General features: G+C 45.9%; 1 protein-coding gene across 1 annotated transcript in view; it reads right to left on the bottom strand.

Moving 5' to 3' along the window:
- The window catches only part of LOC128937664 (CUB and sushi domain-containing protein 2-like), a 139811-nt gene that overhangs the window by 82634 nt on the left and 39390 nt on the right, over positions 1 to 17787 (bottom strand). Inside the window, exons 10-15 of the mRNA XM_054277459.1 lie at positions 8325 to 8651; positions 7386 to 7580; positions 3510 to 3648; positions 2939 to 3126; positions 1794 to 1982; positions 954 to 1070 (exon numbers count right to left, since the gene is read on the bottom strand). Coding sequence (XP_054133434.1) covers positions 954 to 1070; positions 1794 to 1982; positions 2939 to 3126; positions 3510 to 3648; positions 7386 to 7580; positions 8325 to 8651 — 1155 coding nt within the window. The remainder of the gene's footprint in view (positions 1 to 953; positions 1071 to 1793; positions 1983 to 2938; positions 3127 to 3509; positions 3649 to 7385; positions 7581 to 8324; positions 8652 to 17787) is intronic.

The following is a 17787-nucleotide window of genomic DNA, read 5'->3' as shown; positions in this document are numbered from 1 at the left end:
TTTGCTATTTCTACCAGAAGCACAAAACAGAAATAGATCTGACCCGAAAACTGGGATGTGGGGAATGCAAAATGACTTTATTCTCCTCTGACAGCAAATTTAAACCCTCAGTTTTAGCAAACCCAGCTTAAGGAACACAAATAACATCACCCCTCTAGAATCAGCACAAGAACAATTCAGTTATCCTGGAGAACATGCCCAAATTCCAAGATTTTTAAAGTAAAAACTCCAAGCAGAGGGCACAAGGCTCCTCCAGCACTGAAGGGTCGAGGAACTGTAGCAAAAAGGGCTAATTATAAACTCATTTTTAAGGATTTGTGACCAATTAAACCTTTGCTCTGGTCTGCAATTTACTGTGGCACAAAACATCTCTGCAAACACGAGGTTGGGCTTTTTTTTTTTCTCTCCCCATTCTCTGCAGAAGAAACAGCAAAACAAATAAAAGGAGAAAAGAAATCACTTTGAAGCAATGAGATTAAAAATAATGGTCTCTCTTTAGGCATTTAAATACCTTTAAAATTAAACTGCTTTTAAACTCCACTTGCACAGCCTGGGAGTCCATAAAGTGTCACAAGAAAATAATTGTTGGAGCAGTTGGGGCAATTCCAGGACTCGTGTGGTGGCCATGTGGGAGATATTACCAAAAAAACTGTGAGAGGAGGAGCTGAGCACCTCCAGAAATCCCTCAGGAGGGGAAGATCCCTCTCTGGGACAGGGAATGGTGTCAGGATCTCTGCATCCACATCCTGACTTTTAGGATCAGGCCACAAAGGTCTGGAACAGGAGATAACACAAAGCTCTGCTTGATAAGAATTTTCCCTTTAAAAGGTTAAAGAGGTGACGTCAAAACCCTCTGGATTTTGTCCAGGGACAATGGAATCATCATTTCTGAGAGGAACTCGTGGATCTCACAGGGAAAAGTTTCTCTCCCACTGCCTCAGTCCTCTCCTCACCTTTGCCATGGGATGTTTCTATGGTCCATGTGCAGTTCAAGTTGTTGGGATAAAAATCAGGGAAGCCTGGGGAGAGGATGGTGCCACTGGAGCCACGGATGTAGCCCCCACAGAGAGCTAAAAACACAAAAAAACAGGAGAGAAAGAGTTCAATAATCCAGACTCTTTCACAAGCTAGGAGGAAAAAGTAAAAGCAAAACCCAACCCAGGAAAATCCAACAAACGAGAATGATCGACCCAAATCCAATCAACCCAAATGACAAAATCCAACAAAATCCATGGACAGACCCATCAAAATCCAACAAAATCCATGGATTAAACACCACTGGGAGCTCTCCAGCTGCTGCTTTGGCAATGGGTCTGCAGGTGGAAACACCATCCCTGTGGGACCCAACAAAAAGAGGAAAATCCAAAAGAGACTGATGAACCCAAATCCAATCAACCCAAATTGGGTTTTGTGGGTCAAAATCCAACAAAATACATGGACAGAGCCACCAAACCCCATGGATTAAGCACCACTGGGAGCTGTCCAGCTGCTGCTTTGGCAGTTGGTCTGCAGGGGAAGGGTTTCCAGGGTTTCCAGCAGCTGGAACCACCATCCCTGTGGGATCCAACCAAAAGAGGAAAATCCAACAAAATCCATGGACAGACCCACCAAAATCCAACAAAACCCATGGATTTAATGCCACAGGGAGCTCTCCAGCTGCTGCTTTGGCAGTGGTCTGCATGGGAAGGTTTCCAGCAGCTGGAACCACTGTGGGCTCCACCTCTGGATGTTCCCACCCTGTGAGCTCAGCTCTGCCTCCCAACCCCAAGAACATCCTGAAGCAGTTTCCTCACCCTCACAGCTGGGCAGGGGCCGGCTCCACTGGAAGTTGGGCTCACACTCCAGGGCCTCAGTGTCACTCAGGGTGTAGCCAGGGTCACAGCTGAATGTCACCAGGGCTCCCACGTAGAAATCGTTGCCGTGGCGCTGCCCGTTCACTGGGATGCCAGGGTCCAGGCAGTGGTCAGACTGCAGCTTCACAGCTGGGCACAGAAAACAGGGCACAGCACTCAGGTGGGCACTGAGGGGCTCAGGGGAAGCTCAGCCCACCCAGGGGACTGAGCCAAATGTTGGTGGTTGTCCCCAAGGTCAGAGGGTGGAAGGGAGAGAGGGAATTCCTCAAGGGAGGGGAGAGAGGGAAATCCCTGAAATGAGAGGATGGAGAGAGGGAAATCCTCAAAGTGAGAGGAGGAAAGGGAGAGAGGAAAATCACTGAAATGAGGGGATGGAGAGGGGGAAATCTTCAAAGTGAGAGAAGGAAAGGGAGAGAGGGAAATCCTCAAAGTAAGAGGATGGAGAGAGGGAAATCCCTGAAATGAGGGGATGGAGAGAGGAAAATCCTCAAAGTGAGATGAGGAAATGGAGAGAGGAAAATCTCTGAACTGAGGGGATGGAGAGAGGGAAATCCTTGAAATGAGGTGATGGAGAGAGGGAATTGCCTCAAAGGAGGGGAGGAAATGGAAAGAGAAAAATTCCAAAAGTGAGAGGATAAAGAGAGGGAAATCCTTCAAGTGAGAGGAGGAAATGGGGAAGAGGGAAATCCCAAAAGTGAGAGGATGGAGAGAGAGAATTGCCCTAAGGGAGGGAAGGAAATGGAGAGAGGAAAACCACCAAAGTGAGAAAATAAAGAGAAGGAAATCCTCAAAGTGAGAGGAAGAAATGGAGAGAGGGAAATCCTCAAAGTAAGGGGATGGAGAGAGGGAAATCCCTGAAATGAGGGGATGGAGAGAGGGAATTTCCCCAAGGGAGGAGAGGCCAAACCAGTCAGGGATGCCAGGAAAAGCAGAAACTGCTCCTCCACTGGCAACACCTGTGAGCTGCCTGGCACAGGGGAAACAAAACCCAGGGTGCCCTGAGGAGGCCGTGGTGCTGCTGAAGATTGGGAATTGCAGGGAATTGCTGGGAATTGCAGGGAATCCCATGAACAAGGGGTCCTTACTTTCATATCTGATCTGGAAGCCGATGTCAGAGTGGCTCTTGTCCGTGGTGAACAGGAGGTAGAGGTGGTTGCTGGTGCTGATCAGGAACTGGGGCACCTGGGTGCCATCATAGACCCCAATCAGGGGAGAGGAGTAGGAGCGGCCATCCCTCACCTCCAGGGTGTCGTAATTCACCTCTGTCTTGAACCTGGGAGGGACAGGAGGAAAATGAAACCCCAGCACTGCTCCCTTCTGCTCATTCCCTCCTGGAACCACCATGGGGACAGGGCTGGGTCCTTTCTTCTGCCTGAGTGTCTCACTGGGGGCACCTCACACAAAAATGCAGGGAATTCGGGGTCAGAGCAGGGAATTTGGGGGCAGAACCAGGGAATCTGGGAGCAGAGCCAGGGAATTTGGAGAATTTGGGGCAGAACCAGGGAATCTGGGGGCAGAGCAGGGAATTTGAGGGCAGAACCAGAGAATGTGGGGGCAGAGCAGGGAATTTGAGGGCAGAACCAGAGAATTTGGGGGCAGAGCAGGGAATTTGGGTTAAGAACCAGGGAATTTGGGGCTGCCCAAGGTGGTGAGCACCTGTCAAAGGTGATCTTGATGGGGTAGCCAGGCTGGGCCTCGATGACCCAGGCACAGCTCAGCGAGTCCTTGTAGAAGCCAGGCCAGCCTGGGGACAGGATGGTGCCACTGGGTGACGTCAGGTGGCCCCCACAGGGTGCTGGGGACACAAAAAGGACACAAATCCACACAATTATCCAGGCTGGAAAAGACCTTCAGGCTCATCCACCTCTAAACCAAATCCCTGAGTGCCACCTCTTTAAAATTGGGGTGAAAAATGTCACAGAGCTGTAGCCCCATGAGATGTCCCCACTTTTGAAACCCCGTCCCTGCATTTCTGTCCCCACCACGAGTTAAAAATCACCAGAGCCAGATGGAAAACCAACATTTACTGCTCAGAAATTGCAGTTTCAGCTCCAAGTGCAGACAGGGCCCCCCTGGGAGCCAGCAGGGCTGACCTTGGGCCCTGCTCAGGGTGTAAAATAATGATTGGATATAAAAGCAGAGGGAACTTCAAGGTCACTTGGCATTTCAGGTGGCAGAAAAATCCCTCCCAGCCCTGCTATTTGAGTCATGGCTTTGCTGCCACCAGGGATGTCACCAGAGCAGGGCATTAAATCCACCCCGTGGTCCCCAGTGCCACCAGCAGGAGCTGCAGGAACTTCTTGGCATTTTCTGGGAAAAAGACACAAGGTCTGAGAGACCAGAGGGACAAAAATCACATAAACTGTCAGGTTTGTCCTCTAAGGAGTCACCCAGGGCCAGCCCCAATGTCACCGTGCCCCTGTGCCAGCCCCAATGTCACCGTGTCCTTGTGCCACCCCAAAATGTGCCAGCCCCAATGTCACCGTGCCACCCCAAAATGTGCCAGCCCAAAATGTGCCAATCCCAATGTCACCGTGCCCCTGTGCCACCCCAAAATGTGCCAATCCCAATGTCCCTGAGCCACCCCAAAATGTGCCAGCCCCAATGTCACCATGTCACTGTGCCACCCCAAAATGTGCCAGCTCCAGTGTCACTGTGCCACCCCAAAATGTGCCAATCCCAATGTCCCTGTGCCACCCCAAAATGTGCCAATCCCAATGTCACCGTGTCCCTGTGCCACCCCAAAATGTGCCAGCCCCAATGTCACCATGCCCCTGTGCCACCCCAAAATATGACAATCTCAATGTCACAGTGCCACCCCAAAATGTGCCAACCCCAATGTCACCATGTCACTGTGCCATCCCAAAATGTGCCAATCCCAATGCCACTGTGTCCTTGTGCCATGCCAAAATGTGCCAGCCCCAATGTCACCATGCCCCTCTGCCACCCCAAAATGTTCCAGTCCCAATGCCAATGTGCATGACCCCATGCCCTTGTACCACCTCAAAATGTGCCAATCCCATCCCCAAATCTCCCCTGCTGCTCTCAAGGGTGACAGATCAAAGTCACTTGATCTCAGCTGGCTCCAAAGCAATTATTTTTCCTTTCTGCCCCAAAGCTGTGCTTGGTCTCCTGTCAGAATTTCCACCCTTTTCTCTGTCTCCTTCATTCCCATTAATTTATTTTTCAGGATTTTAGATCTCTGAGCTTTTCTCCTTGCTTAAAAAGGGTAATTAAAAGGTCCAGACTGAAGGGTGAGTCAAAGAACTCACCAGAGTGATCAGGAGGAGAAGGCAGAAGGTTATCACATATAAAAGTTGATTAGAAGTGTATTATTTAATGAATGTTTCCCTTCCACACTTAAAAAAATGTAAATTTCAAGGCTTGTGCTTTGACAGGAACAGGAGGCCTGAATTAAACCTACATTTTGACAGGAGCAAAATTATTTAAGAATACAAAAATGTCCAGCTTTTTATTCTATAAAAGCTGTTGAAAACAATTGATTCCTTCCTTCAATCCCAAAGACAATGGCCAGGACTGTGCAATTCCTGCTGCTCAGGCAAGGCAGGGCCAATTACTCCAATTATTTCTCAATATTCCAGAGCTGCTTCTCAAGAGTTCAGCACTTGTTATTCAAATTGCTGCAAATACCAGAGCAGAGCATCACTTCCCTGAGAACACAGGGCACAGGAAGATTTTCAGTCCTAATGAGCTCCTTCTTCACTTCTTTTTTCCAGAGCAGAGGCTTGAAAGTCTTAAAAAAGCTTTGAAATCTGAATTAAAGCCTTTAATTCAGCCCAGCTCCCCCCTTGGCAGGGTTGGCTGTTGTGGCCAGGAGATGGAAATGCAGAATTTTTGTCTCTCAGCTGCCAGAGCCCATTGAGAGAACTTCCGTCATGACACAAATATCAGATATTTTACATGGATCAAACACCAGGATGGGAAAACATCACCCTGGATCTTCCATTCCTTTTTGTTTCATTCCCTCCCTGACAGGAGCAGCAGGGAAGCTTTGAGGCATCACCAAACCAGAACCTTTTATTATTATTATTATTGTTATTAGAAAAATACCTGCTGTAACAAGAACTGATCATCAAATCATCAAAAAACCACAATAAAAAATATTCCCCAGCATTCATTCCACACCAAAAAAATTGGAAAATAAACAGAGCTCAGGAATATTTGAACTGAAACTTCCTCCCCAGCAAACTCCTCCTTCCAGAGGGGTGGAAAATTCTGGAAGGTGTTGGCTGGACACTGTGGAATGTGAGAGTGAGACCCGACAGGCAGAACCTTGATTCTGGACCCCAAAAGGCTGCAAAATTCCCCCCAGAAATATCTTTCCCTGAAGGAATGTTCACCTGGAGAGGAGAAGAGGAGGAGAGGAGGAGGAGGAAATGGGGAAAACCCCCTAAATTCCATAAGAATTAAAAATTAAAAGGGAGGGTTGTACATTAGAGGGGAATCTTTGGGATCAGGTGTTCTGGGAAGTCTGAATTTCTCAAGTACCTCAGAAATGGGGAAAAACCCTAAATTCCCTAAGAATTAAAATTAAAAGGGAGGGTTGTACATTAGAGGGGAATCTTTGGGAAGTCTGAACCTCTCAAGTACCTCAGAAATGGGGAAAGAGAGAAGGGAAATGCAGCTGGGAAACTGGGATAAAAAGGAGGCTGCATCCTTTAAAAATTGGAGAGATCCCAAGGGAATGCCCCATGGCCTCTCCCTTGATTGGAATAAAGTTCCAGGACTCCTCTGTCTCCTTTTGGCCATAAACCTCTATAGTTGTGGATGGATTTTCCTAACAACACCCATGGGAAGAGCTGAGATGGGTTCTTCAGCACCCCAAACCACCCCATGGGCAGCAGGCAGAAGCTAGGGCTGACCATCACAGCGCAGAAAAATTAATGGGAAAAACCGTTAAATTCCATAAGAATTAAGAATTCAAAGGGAGGTTTGTACATTAGAGGGAAATCTTTGGGATCAGGTGTTCTGGGAAGTCTGAACCTCTCAAGTACCTCAGAAATGGGGAAAAACTCCTAAATCCCCTAAGAATTAAATATCAAAAGCAAGAGTCGTATATTAGAGGGGAATCTTTGGTATCAGGCGTACCTCAAGTACCTCAGAAATGGGGAAAAACCCCTAAATTCTGGAAGAATTAGAAATTAGAAGGGAGGGTTGTACATTAGAGGGAAATCTCTGGGATCAGGTGTTCTGGGAAGTCTGAACTTCTCAAGTACCTCAGAAATGGGGAAAGAGAGAAGGGAAATGCAGCTGGGAAATTGGGATAAAAAGGAGGCTGCGTCCTCCAAAACTTTGAGTGGAATGCCCCATGGCCTCTGCCTTGATTGGAATAAAGTTCCAGGACTCCTGTGTCTCCTTTTTGGCCACAAACCTCTGGTGTTTGTGGATGAATTTTCCTAACAACACCCACGGGAAGAGCTGAGATGGGATCTTTACCACCCCAAACCACCCCAAACCACCCCAAACCACCCCAAACTACCCCATGGGCAGCAGGCAGGCGCTGGGGCTTACCTTCGCAGCGCAGCACGGCGTTGTCCCACACCACGCTGCCCTCCTGCAGCACGCAGGTGACGCTCTCGGCACCGTGGGTGCGGATGAAGCCCTCGTCACACAGGAAGGACACGGAGCTGCCCAGCTGCAGGCTGTCCCCAAAGCGCTTCCCGTTCACCGGCACGCCGGGGTCTGGGCACTCGTTGTGCCGGAACGCTGCCAGCAGCAGGAGAGAAACAGAAAACAGGAGAATCAGCAACTTTTTGTACTGTCCCCCCGACCCTGTCCCCAAAATGAGGGTGTTGCACCCTCAAATTGAGAAAAATTGAATTTTTCCCCTTCCCAGTGCCAGGAGGAGGAGGAGATGCCCAGATAATAATAATAAATATAGAATATTTAATAAAAAATTAATATAAGATATAATCTAAATAATAAAAATATAAGATATATAATATATAATAATCAAGCAATAACTAATATATATTAATTAATATGAAAGATAAGATTATATATTATATAATATAGGATCATAAAGTAATTATTAATATATAAGACATAATCATAAAGTAATTATACAATATATAATCATAAAATAATATAACCATAAGTAATGAAAGTACAATTAATATATAATATATAATCATAAAGTTAGCCTTCTGACAAGATGGCTAACTTTATGATTCTATATAATATATATATTATACAATATCTTTCTATATATATAATATATATAATATAGAAATTTCATATATGTATATATGATATGTATATGTATATATTATATATACATATACATATATACATATACATATTTACATATACACACACATATATACACACACACACATATATATATACACACACATATATACATATATATGTATACACATATATACATATATATATATATATATAATATGCACCATCCCTCCCCACCACACAAACCCAACACACACTCACTGGTGAAGGTGATGTTGAACCCTCTCTTCTCCATGGAGTGGTCAGTCTGGAACTCCAGCCTGGCCACGTGGCCACTGCTGGTCAGCGAGGAGGGGATGTGGCTCCCTGAGAAGGTGCCCAGCATGGGGGACTCGGCCGTGGCACCGTCCTTGACAGCCAGGAAATCAAACTGGGGCTCCACGTCGAAGTCGTTGAAGGCCAGGTGGATGCGGCTCTCGGGGTTGGCGATGATCAGCCACACGCAGTGCAGGCTGCTCCCGTACTCCTCGGAGTAGTTGGGCGACAGCACGGTCCCCGACGGGCTGGTGAAGTTGAAAAAGCAGGAAACTGCAAAGGGAAAGTGGCATCAGTCCCCACAGCTGGCCCTGCCCTCAGCCTCCTCACTGGGATATTCACAGTTCCTGCTCTGAGGCTGCCTCAGGAGGGAAAATGTGATTTCAGGCTGCCAGAGCCCACTGACAGAAATTCTGTCATCACAGAAATATCAGCATTTCATGTGCATCAAAAACCAGGAGGGGAAAACACCACCCTGGATCTTCCATTAGTTCCCTTCCATTTGTTCTTTATTTCCCTCCCTCACAGGAGCAGCAGGGAAGCATTTGGTCACCACTGAATCAGAATATTTTGGTTATCAGTAAATCAGAATCTTTTGGTCATCACTGAATCCAAATCTTTTGGTCACCACTAAATCAGAACCTTTTGGTCATCAGTAAATCAGAATCTTTTGGTCACTACTAAATTCAAATATTTTGGTCACCACTGAATCAGAATCTCTTGGTCATCACTAAATCCAAATATTTTGGTCACAACTAAATTAAAATATTTGATCTTTGGGTCACCACTAAATCGGAATATTTTATTCAGGATTTTAGGTGGATTTGCCATTTTCCAGTCCCTTCCAGTTCTATTTAACAGCAGGAAGAAAATGCCTCTTAGGTGGGATTTGGCATTTTCCTGGTGAATTCTCTCAGGAAAACTCCCAAAAATCCAGTGGGTGACTTGAGCTGGTGCAAAATAAAACCAGCATGGAACCAGCCAGATTTTGCCTCAACATTATTTTTTTTTTTTTGCTGTGGCCACATCCCAGCACAATCCCACAGAGCTTGGGAGCAAGGAACCAGCTCAGCCACTCTGGGCACTGCTCCAGCCTCCGCTGCTGCTGTCCCTGGCTCAGCTCTGTCACCCACAGGTGACACATCCATCCCCAGGGTGCTGCAGGCTCCTCGGGGGTTTGCTCACAATAAAATCTGCCCTTTCCATCTGCTGAGCTCGTTTTTCCCCCCTCTGCATTCATCAAACTCCTTCCGTGCACACCAGGGAGTATTTGTGGGACAAATGGAGTGCTTGGAGAAGGAGCTGGGAGTTAATTTGCTCTGTCTGCGCCCTTGGGAAGTTGTTCACACCTGGCTGAGCACTGGGAGAGGTGGAACAGCCCAAGAACGTTCCCAAATGCTGAGGTTTGGGACAAACCAGAGGAATCTGCAGCTCTGGTGGAGGGGAAGCTCTTCCCACCACAAATAAACCCCTGATTTCTGCTGGTTCCCAAAAAGCCACGGAAATAATTAAAACCATGTTTAAAATGAAGCTGAGGGGCAGAACATGCATGAAAAACCCTTCAAGCTCTCCAGGGGTTCAATCCATCCCAAGCTGCAGCTGCCAAGGCCCATTAATTCGGGAAGGCAAGGCTGCCTTTGGAGTGCAACCTGCCCAAACTTTGGGATATTTTATGTACGGATGCTTTGCTCATCCCTTTTCCCCACCGCCACCCGTGGTAAAACCCATTATTGGGAACATCCATCTCCCTAATTCCTGGCACAGAGGATGAGCTTGGCTTGGGGTTGGCGTTTAGACAATTATTTGGATCAGTGCTCTGCCTCCCTCTGTTATTTTCCCTCTGTCTCCCCTCACCACTTAATGGGCTGGGATCAAACAATTCGGACGTTCCTGTGACGTTATCAAGGTCACGGAGCTGCACAATCCATTCCCTGCTCTCAAAGCCACAAAGAGAGCAGATTAAAGGGAAAACAAACTGCAAAACATCCTCAGGATTTTTTTTCTGGGCTCTCTCTCTACCAGATGCTGAAATATCAGGGGATGCTGTCAAATAATTCTGTCAGCATAAGCACGGTGTAATCTGCCTGAGGAAAATTGAAAATAAATTCATTTGCACCCAGGGAAATGTCTCAGCAGCAGGGATGAGGTGTCTCCTCTAAATTTTTAAATCCAAAGGGGTGAATTAGCATTCAGCCAGGACCTCCAGCAGCCCAGCAAGAGAGAGGTGCAGTCGCTAGTTCAGAAAATAAAACAACAAAGGACTTGCTGACAAAGGGGAGAGGAGCAGAGCGAGGGAAGAATATAAAATTAACCTTTGCCAGATAAAACAAAGTGACAGATTAAAGAGGAGCTGATAAAAAAAAAAAAAACCACAAAACCCTCCAAGAGTCTCCACTGCAGGGAAGTAAACGAGGATTTTGATTTTCCATAAGATCAGTGAGGAGAAATGCGAGTTGGAGCTGGAGGGCCAAGCTGTGGCCAGGAAAAAGCTCCCCTTGATGGAGAGGGGAGCTGGAATCACATCCCAGAGGGGAACATCCAGCCCAGGGAGCCACAGGGTTCATGAACAACACCACGGAGGCTGTGAGATGATGATTTTCTTCATCTGGTGAGGCAGAGGAGGTTTTCCCTCACTTGGAAGGAGGTTTCCCTCACTATGGAAGGAAGTTTTACCTCACTGTGGAAAGAGGTTTTCCCTCTCTGTGGAAGGTTTTCCTTCACTGCAGAAGGAGGGTTTTCTTCTATGTGGAAGATTTTTCTTCACTGTGGAAGGAAGTTTTTCCTCTCTCTGGAAGGAGATTTTTGGTCTCTGTGGAAGATTTTTCTTCACTGTAGAAGGATGTTTTCCTTGCCATAAAAGGAGATTTTTTTTCTCCCTAGAAGGAGATTTTTCCTTATCATGGAAGGAGGTTCTCCTTCTCTGTGCAAGGTTTTCCCTCACTGCGGAAGGAGATTTTTCCTCTCTGTGAAAGGAGATTTTTCTTCTCTCTGGAAGGAGATTTTTCCTCACTATGGAAGGTGATTTTTCCTTATGTGGAAGGAGGTTTTCCTTCTCTGTGGAAGGAGATTTTTCCTTACTATGGAAGAAGGTTTTTCTTCTCTGTGGAAGAGTTTTCTTCACTGTGGAATGAAATTTTTCCTCTCTCTGGAAGGAGATTTTTCCTTACCATGGAAGGAGATTTTCCCTCTTTGTAGAAGATTTTTCTTCACTTGGAAGAAGGTTTTCCATTGCTGTGGAAGAAGGTTTTTCCTTGCTGTGGAAGATTTTTCTTCTCTGTGCAAGGCTTTTCTTCACTATGGAAGGAGTTTTTCCCTCACTTGGAAGGGGGTTTTTCTTCTCTGTGGAAGGAAATTTTTCCTCTCTCTGGAAGGAGATTTTTCCTTACCATGGAAGGAGGTTTTCCATCTCTGTGGAAGATTTTTCTTCACTGTGGATGGAGGTTTTCCATTGCCATGGAATAAGGTTTTTCCTTGCTGTGGAAGGAGATTTTTTTCTCTCTCTGGAAGGAGATTTTTCATTACCATGGAAGAAGGTTTTCCTTCTCTGTGGAAGATTTTTCATCACTATGGAAGGAGGTTTTCCCTCACTTGGAAGGAAATTTTTCCTTACTATGGAAGGAGGTTTTTCTTCTATGTGGAAGATTTTTCTTCACTTGAAAGGAGTTTTTCCCTCACTTGGAAGGAGGTTTCAGCTCTGCCCCTCCAGCCTCCCTGCAGCTGCACACTGGGACAAACCAGGAGCTGTTTAACAGCGTGTCACAGGCAGGGCCAGGCTGTCAGGAGGAAGAGGATGGAGACAGCCCAGCTGCACCTGGAGCATCCCAAAGAGCCCTGAGCAGCAGGAGCCATCCCCAACATGACAGAGGCCAGCCCTGCTGCCTGCAGCTGCCCATCAGCAGCCCTGGCTGCAATTAATATTCATTACCCTTGTTAAATGCCAGCAGAGGCCATTTCATTATGTGCACAGCACAGGGGCCTGTTTACAAAGCTGCCTGTGTCAATAATTTTTTTTTTATTTGTCGATAATTGCTACATTTGCCAATAATCCTTATTGCTGACCAATTACTGCAAAGGCAATGAGAAAAATCCCTTTATTAAATACAGAATAAATCACAGCAGACACAGAGCAGCGAGACCACGGCATGAATGAACCAGCACAGGGATTTGTTCACGTTATCACAAGCAGCACCAGGATTCTGCTTGGTTTAGAGCAGTGAAACAAGGAAGGAGCAGCTCCTTGGTTCTTTTTTTGGGAGAGAGATATGGATGTGAACATGGAGCAGGCAGGAGAAATTCCTGCAATTCTCTCTTTTCTCTTCTCTCTTCTCTTTTCTCTCTTCTGTTTTCTTTTCTCTTTTCTCTCTTCTCGCTTCTCTTTTTCTCTCTTCTCTTTCTCTTCTCTCTCTTCTCTTTTCTCTCTTTCTCTTTTCTCCCTTTGCTTTCCTTTCTCTTTTCTCTCTTCTCTTTCTCTTTTCTCTCTTTCTCTTTCCTCTCTTTTCCCTTTTACTCTCCCTTCCCAGATCCCACCTCTCTCCTCCTGTTCCTGCCTCCATCCCTGCTCATCCTTCAGGAGAACCCAGGGCTGATCCCAAAGTGAGGTCACACCACAGGAGCAGGGTCAGGAGCTGAAAACCAAGCAAGGAATCCTTGGAACAACTGCAGTTTCCATGGAAACAATCCAAAATTCTTGACTTTCCTCTCAGTTTTTAGATCCTGCTCCCACAGACCTCTTGGGAGAGAGCTGGGAGACAGGAGTGGATTTTCTGCTTTGCATTTCAATTTTTTTTCCAAAAATTCCTCCTTGGTGATGGGCTGGGAAAGCAGGACAGTGCTGGAAGCTCAGGGCACTGCTCCAGCTGGGCAGCGAAGTTCTTCACATTTTGTATTTTCCTCTTTCTGTATCTGTTATTCCAAGGGCAAAAAAAAGATAAAAATCTGCATCTCATGGTGCCTTTTCCTCCTAAAAACCTTGTGGCACCTCAGGGCAGGTGGGAGGTGAGGGAAGGAGTTTGGAGCAAAATTAACCGGGAGGGTTTTGTCATTTCAGAGCAACAAAACTCAGCTCAGTCTGGGGGTGGGACTGCAGGTATGAGGAGAAGAATGAAAACCAGGCAGGTTTTGGGAAGCAAATCTTGAGGAAAATATCACAGAATTTAAAATAGATGTGCAGAGAAGAGCAGGTTTCACTGCCACCCACTCCAGCAGGAGCAGGGCCTGGCTTTGGGAAGGAGCTGAAGTTTTAAAAAACTTAACTGGGAACTGCTGATCCCCACTGGGACAGGGCTGGATCCTGCAGCCATCTGCTCCTGAAAAGCTTCTGCACCTTCCTCTCCTGAATTCCCATCATTTCCAACAGAGCTCTTCCTCTCCCAGCAGCTCCCTTGGGAATTTTGGCAGTGGCCACAAGAAAGTGGAAGTTTGTGGGCATTTTTTTGGCCCAAAAAAGCCTCGTGGTGCTGCTGTTCACCTCTCCCTGCCAATGCTGCATGGGACTGTCCCTCAGGGGCTGGGGGGACACTTTTGGGCAGCCACCACTTTCCTGTGGCAGATTTTTTTGGCAGGAATAACTGGGATGTTAACGAACACATTTATCCCAAATCCATTAAATATACCTAGCAATGAATACATTTATCCACATCTGTTCCCAATCTATCCAAACATTCCCAGGAATGAAGATGTGTTAAAAAACAAACCCAGGAACACACTCATTTATCCCAAATCCACTCACACATACCCAGGAATTAACACATTTGTCCCCAGTCCATTCAAAACCAACCAGGAATGAACACGTTTCTCCCCAAACCCAAACCCTCCCAGAAATGAACAGATTTATCCCCAAATGGAATCAAACACTGCCAGGAATGAATAGATTTGTTCCAAATCCATTCAAACACTCCCAGAAATGAACATGTTTATCCTCAATCCATTCAAACACTCCCAGGAATGACCACATGAATCCAAAACCCAATCCAACATTCCCAGGAATGAACAGATTTATCCCAAATCCATTCAGACATTCCCAGGAACGACCACATTAATCCAAATTAAATCAAACACTCCCAGGAATGACCACATGAATCCCAAACTCAAACATTTCCAGAAATGAATGTGTTGGCTCCCAATCCATCCAAACATTCCCAGATTTATCCCTAAACTTTCCTAGGAATGACCATATGAATCCCAAATCCATTCAAATATTCCCAGGAATGAACAGATTTATCCCAAACCCAATCAAACATTCCCAGGAATGACCACATGAATCCCAAACCAAATCCAACATTCCCAAACCAAATCCAACATTCCCAGGAACAACCACGTTAATCCCAAATCCATTCAAACACTACCAGGAATGACCACATGAATCCCAAACCCAAACATGTCCAGAAATGAATGTGTTTGCTCCAAATCCATTCAAACTTTCTCAGATTTATCCCCAAATCCAAACATTCCTAGGAATGATCACATGAATCCCAAACCTACTCAAATATTTCCAGAAATGAACATGTTTCATTCAAACATTCCCAGGAACGATCACATGAATCCCAAACCCAAACATTTCCAGAAATGAATGTGCTTGCTCCAAATCCATCCAAACTTTCCTAGATTTACCCCCAAACCTTCCCAGTAATGACCACAACGATCCCAAAACTGCTGAGCGACGCCAACCAACCCAACCCTGCTGGGGTCAGTGCAGACCCTTCCCATTCCCAAGAATTTTGGGGCCCAAATCCACTCCTTTTACTCCCCTCCCTTTTACTCCCCCACCATTAAATTCCCTGTCAAACACGAGGCGGGTCCAGAAAAACCTGAATTTTCCAAGTGTGATCCCAACAAACTGAAGCTGCAGCAGAAATTCTGGAAGGACTCTCCCAGAACTGGCAGAGGGCACCTGAACCAAGGCAGGAACTCTGCCCAAGGAGGTGACAATGACATTTATTGTCACTCCAAGTGCCACAATTATCCCTCGTGGAAAATGACAGCACTGCCTGGCACGGGTCAAGCACACAGAGGGAAATGCAGGGTGAAAATTTGGGAAAAGCAGGAGGAGAAGGGAAGGGAAGAACAAAGATCCCTCAAAGATCCTCTCACTGCAGAACCCCCCCAGGAGCACCAGGGCCCTGCTCTTTCTGTCAAATAAACCTGATTCAGTGAATTTTGGGGACAAATAAAACCAGGAAATGAGGGGTTTTATTCTCTACTCCACACGAGGATGTTTGAACAGCAATTCCCACCCTGGATCTCTCCCTCACCACATCTCCATCCTCAGTGTCAGCAGCTCCAGAGCTGGAATTATGGAGCTGATTCTCTGTTTATAAACTGAATAATCTCCCCAGCCACAGGATATTCTATCCCCAAATCAGAGCACAAGGGTTTTCGTTCAGGGATGTTCATCCAATGTCCCCCCAAGCCTGTTTTGCTGAGAAAAAGGAACAAATTCTGTCCAAAAATCAAGTTCTGGGTGTGGAACTGCCCAGGCCTGTGACAGACACCACATCCCCCAACCCTGGAAATGCCATTTTTAAAGCCAAAAACAAATTATGGAGTTGGTTCAAACAGTGCAGGATGGTGCAAGACAGAGAGAAGAATTTCAGCCATCACCCAAAGCCAGACACTCAAACTGTACAGAAAGACACCCAAACTACAGATACAAACATCCAGACATCTAAATTGTACAGAAATAAACACTCACACGCTCAAACTGAACAGGAATAGACACCTAGACATCTGAATTGTACAGAAATAAACTCCCAGACACCCAAATTTAACAGGAACAGACACTCAAACACCCAAATTTAACAGGGGAAAAAACATCCAGACACTCACATTGAACAGGAACAGACACCCAACCATCCAAATCTCACAGAAACAGACACCCAAATACCTAAATTGTACAAAAATAAACACTCAGACACCCACCCACACTGAACAGGAACAGACACCCAGATGGAACAGGAACAAACAGCCAGATACACACAATTGCACAGAAACAGCCATGCAGACACTAAAATTGTACAGAAACAGATCCCAGACACTCAAATTGTACAGAAATAAACACCTAGACTTGCAAATTGTATAGAAATAAACACCCAGGCACTCAAATTGTACAAAAATAAACACCCAGGCACTCAAACTGTACAGAAATAAACACCCAGACACCCACAAAGTACAGGAACAGATACCCTGACACTCAAATTGGACAGAAACAAACATTCAGACACCTAAATTGTAAAGAAACGGACACCCAGAAACTGATATTTTAGAGTCAAACACCCATACTTAAGAGGAACACACCCACAGATACCCCAAAACCAACCAGACTCCCCAAATTCCACAGGAACAACCCCCCAACACCCAAATTACAAAGAGACTACCCCCAAACCCCAAATTTCAAAGAAACAAACCCCCCAAATCCAAATTTCACAGAAGCAAAAGGGTTCCCTCATTTCTCCCCCTCACATCTGATGTTCTCCCAACATTTCCCACCTGGAATTCAAACACATTTTGTCCATTTTGTGACCCCTCCTGCTCCACAATAAATCAGGAGTGAAGGTCAGGAGGGGTCTGTGAGACATTTTTCACATTTTTCCCATTGCCTGCACATTGTTTTTTTGATCCATTAATATCCCAAGAGCCACAGAGAACAGATCACACTGGAATTATTGGAACTGAAAGATTCCTGCCATGCTTTGCATGGATGGGGCTTGATTTGATCAACATCAATAATCCTTTTTAACCAAAAATCTCCTTTTTACTCTGTTACCACCCAGTCCTGCTGCCCTGAGCACAAACCACAGGTTTATCCTCATTTCAAACTCTCAGCACCAGCCTCAACCACACCAACTTGTCCAAATTCACCTGAAATTCCAAGAAATTAAAAGGAAAAACCAGCACAGGACCAGTCTAACACTTCCCACCTCCCAGGAAAAACTCCAATATTTTTTTCCTCAGCAGCACCTCCAGCTGATTTGCTTACAAATAAAAAAAACCAAACAGGAAGGGAGGGATGGCAGCTGGAAAAGGGAGGACTCAGAGGAATTGCTTCCTTTCCCCAGGTATTTCTCTGAGCTTAAATAAATATTTGAAAATAAAGGCACTGAATCCAAACTGGTTCTCCCCCTTCTCCATGACCCCCAATTTTCTCCAACTCTCCAGACCCTCTGCAAAACCTGTTTTTTTCCCCCCCAGCTCCATCTTTTTCATGGATTAGCTCCTGTCACACCACATTTTCACTGGAATTCCACCCAGTTTGGCACCTGAACTTCTAAAAAGAACATTTTTGCTTTCTCCCTCTGCATTCTCCCCTCCCTCAACTGCATTTTCCTGGTTTTTTTCAGGTTCAGCCTCACTCCCCTGCTCCAACAAGGCCCAGATTTTAACAGAGCCAACAAAAGTAGAAAAGGAGATTTAA

Source organism: Melozone crissalis, unplaced genomic scaffold (assembly GCF_028551555.1).
Source record: "Melozone crissalis strain CALT ecotype California unplaced genomic scaffold, PUWL_Pcris_2 ptg000020l_1, whole genome shotgun sequence".
NCBI lineage: Eukaryota > Metazoa > Chordata > Aves > Passeriformes > Passerellidae > Melozone > Melozone crissalis.
Note: the sequence above shows the minus strand (reverse complement) of the source record. Positions and strands in the feature narration are given on the sequence as shown.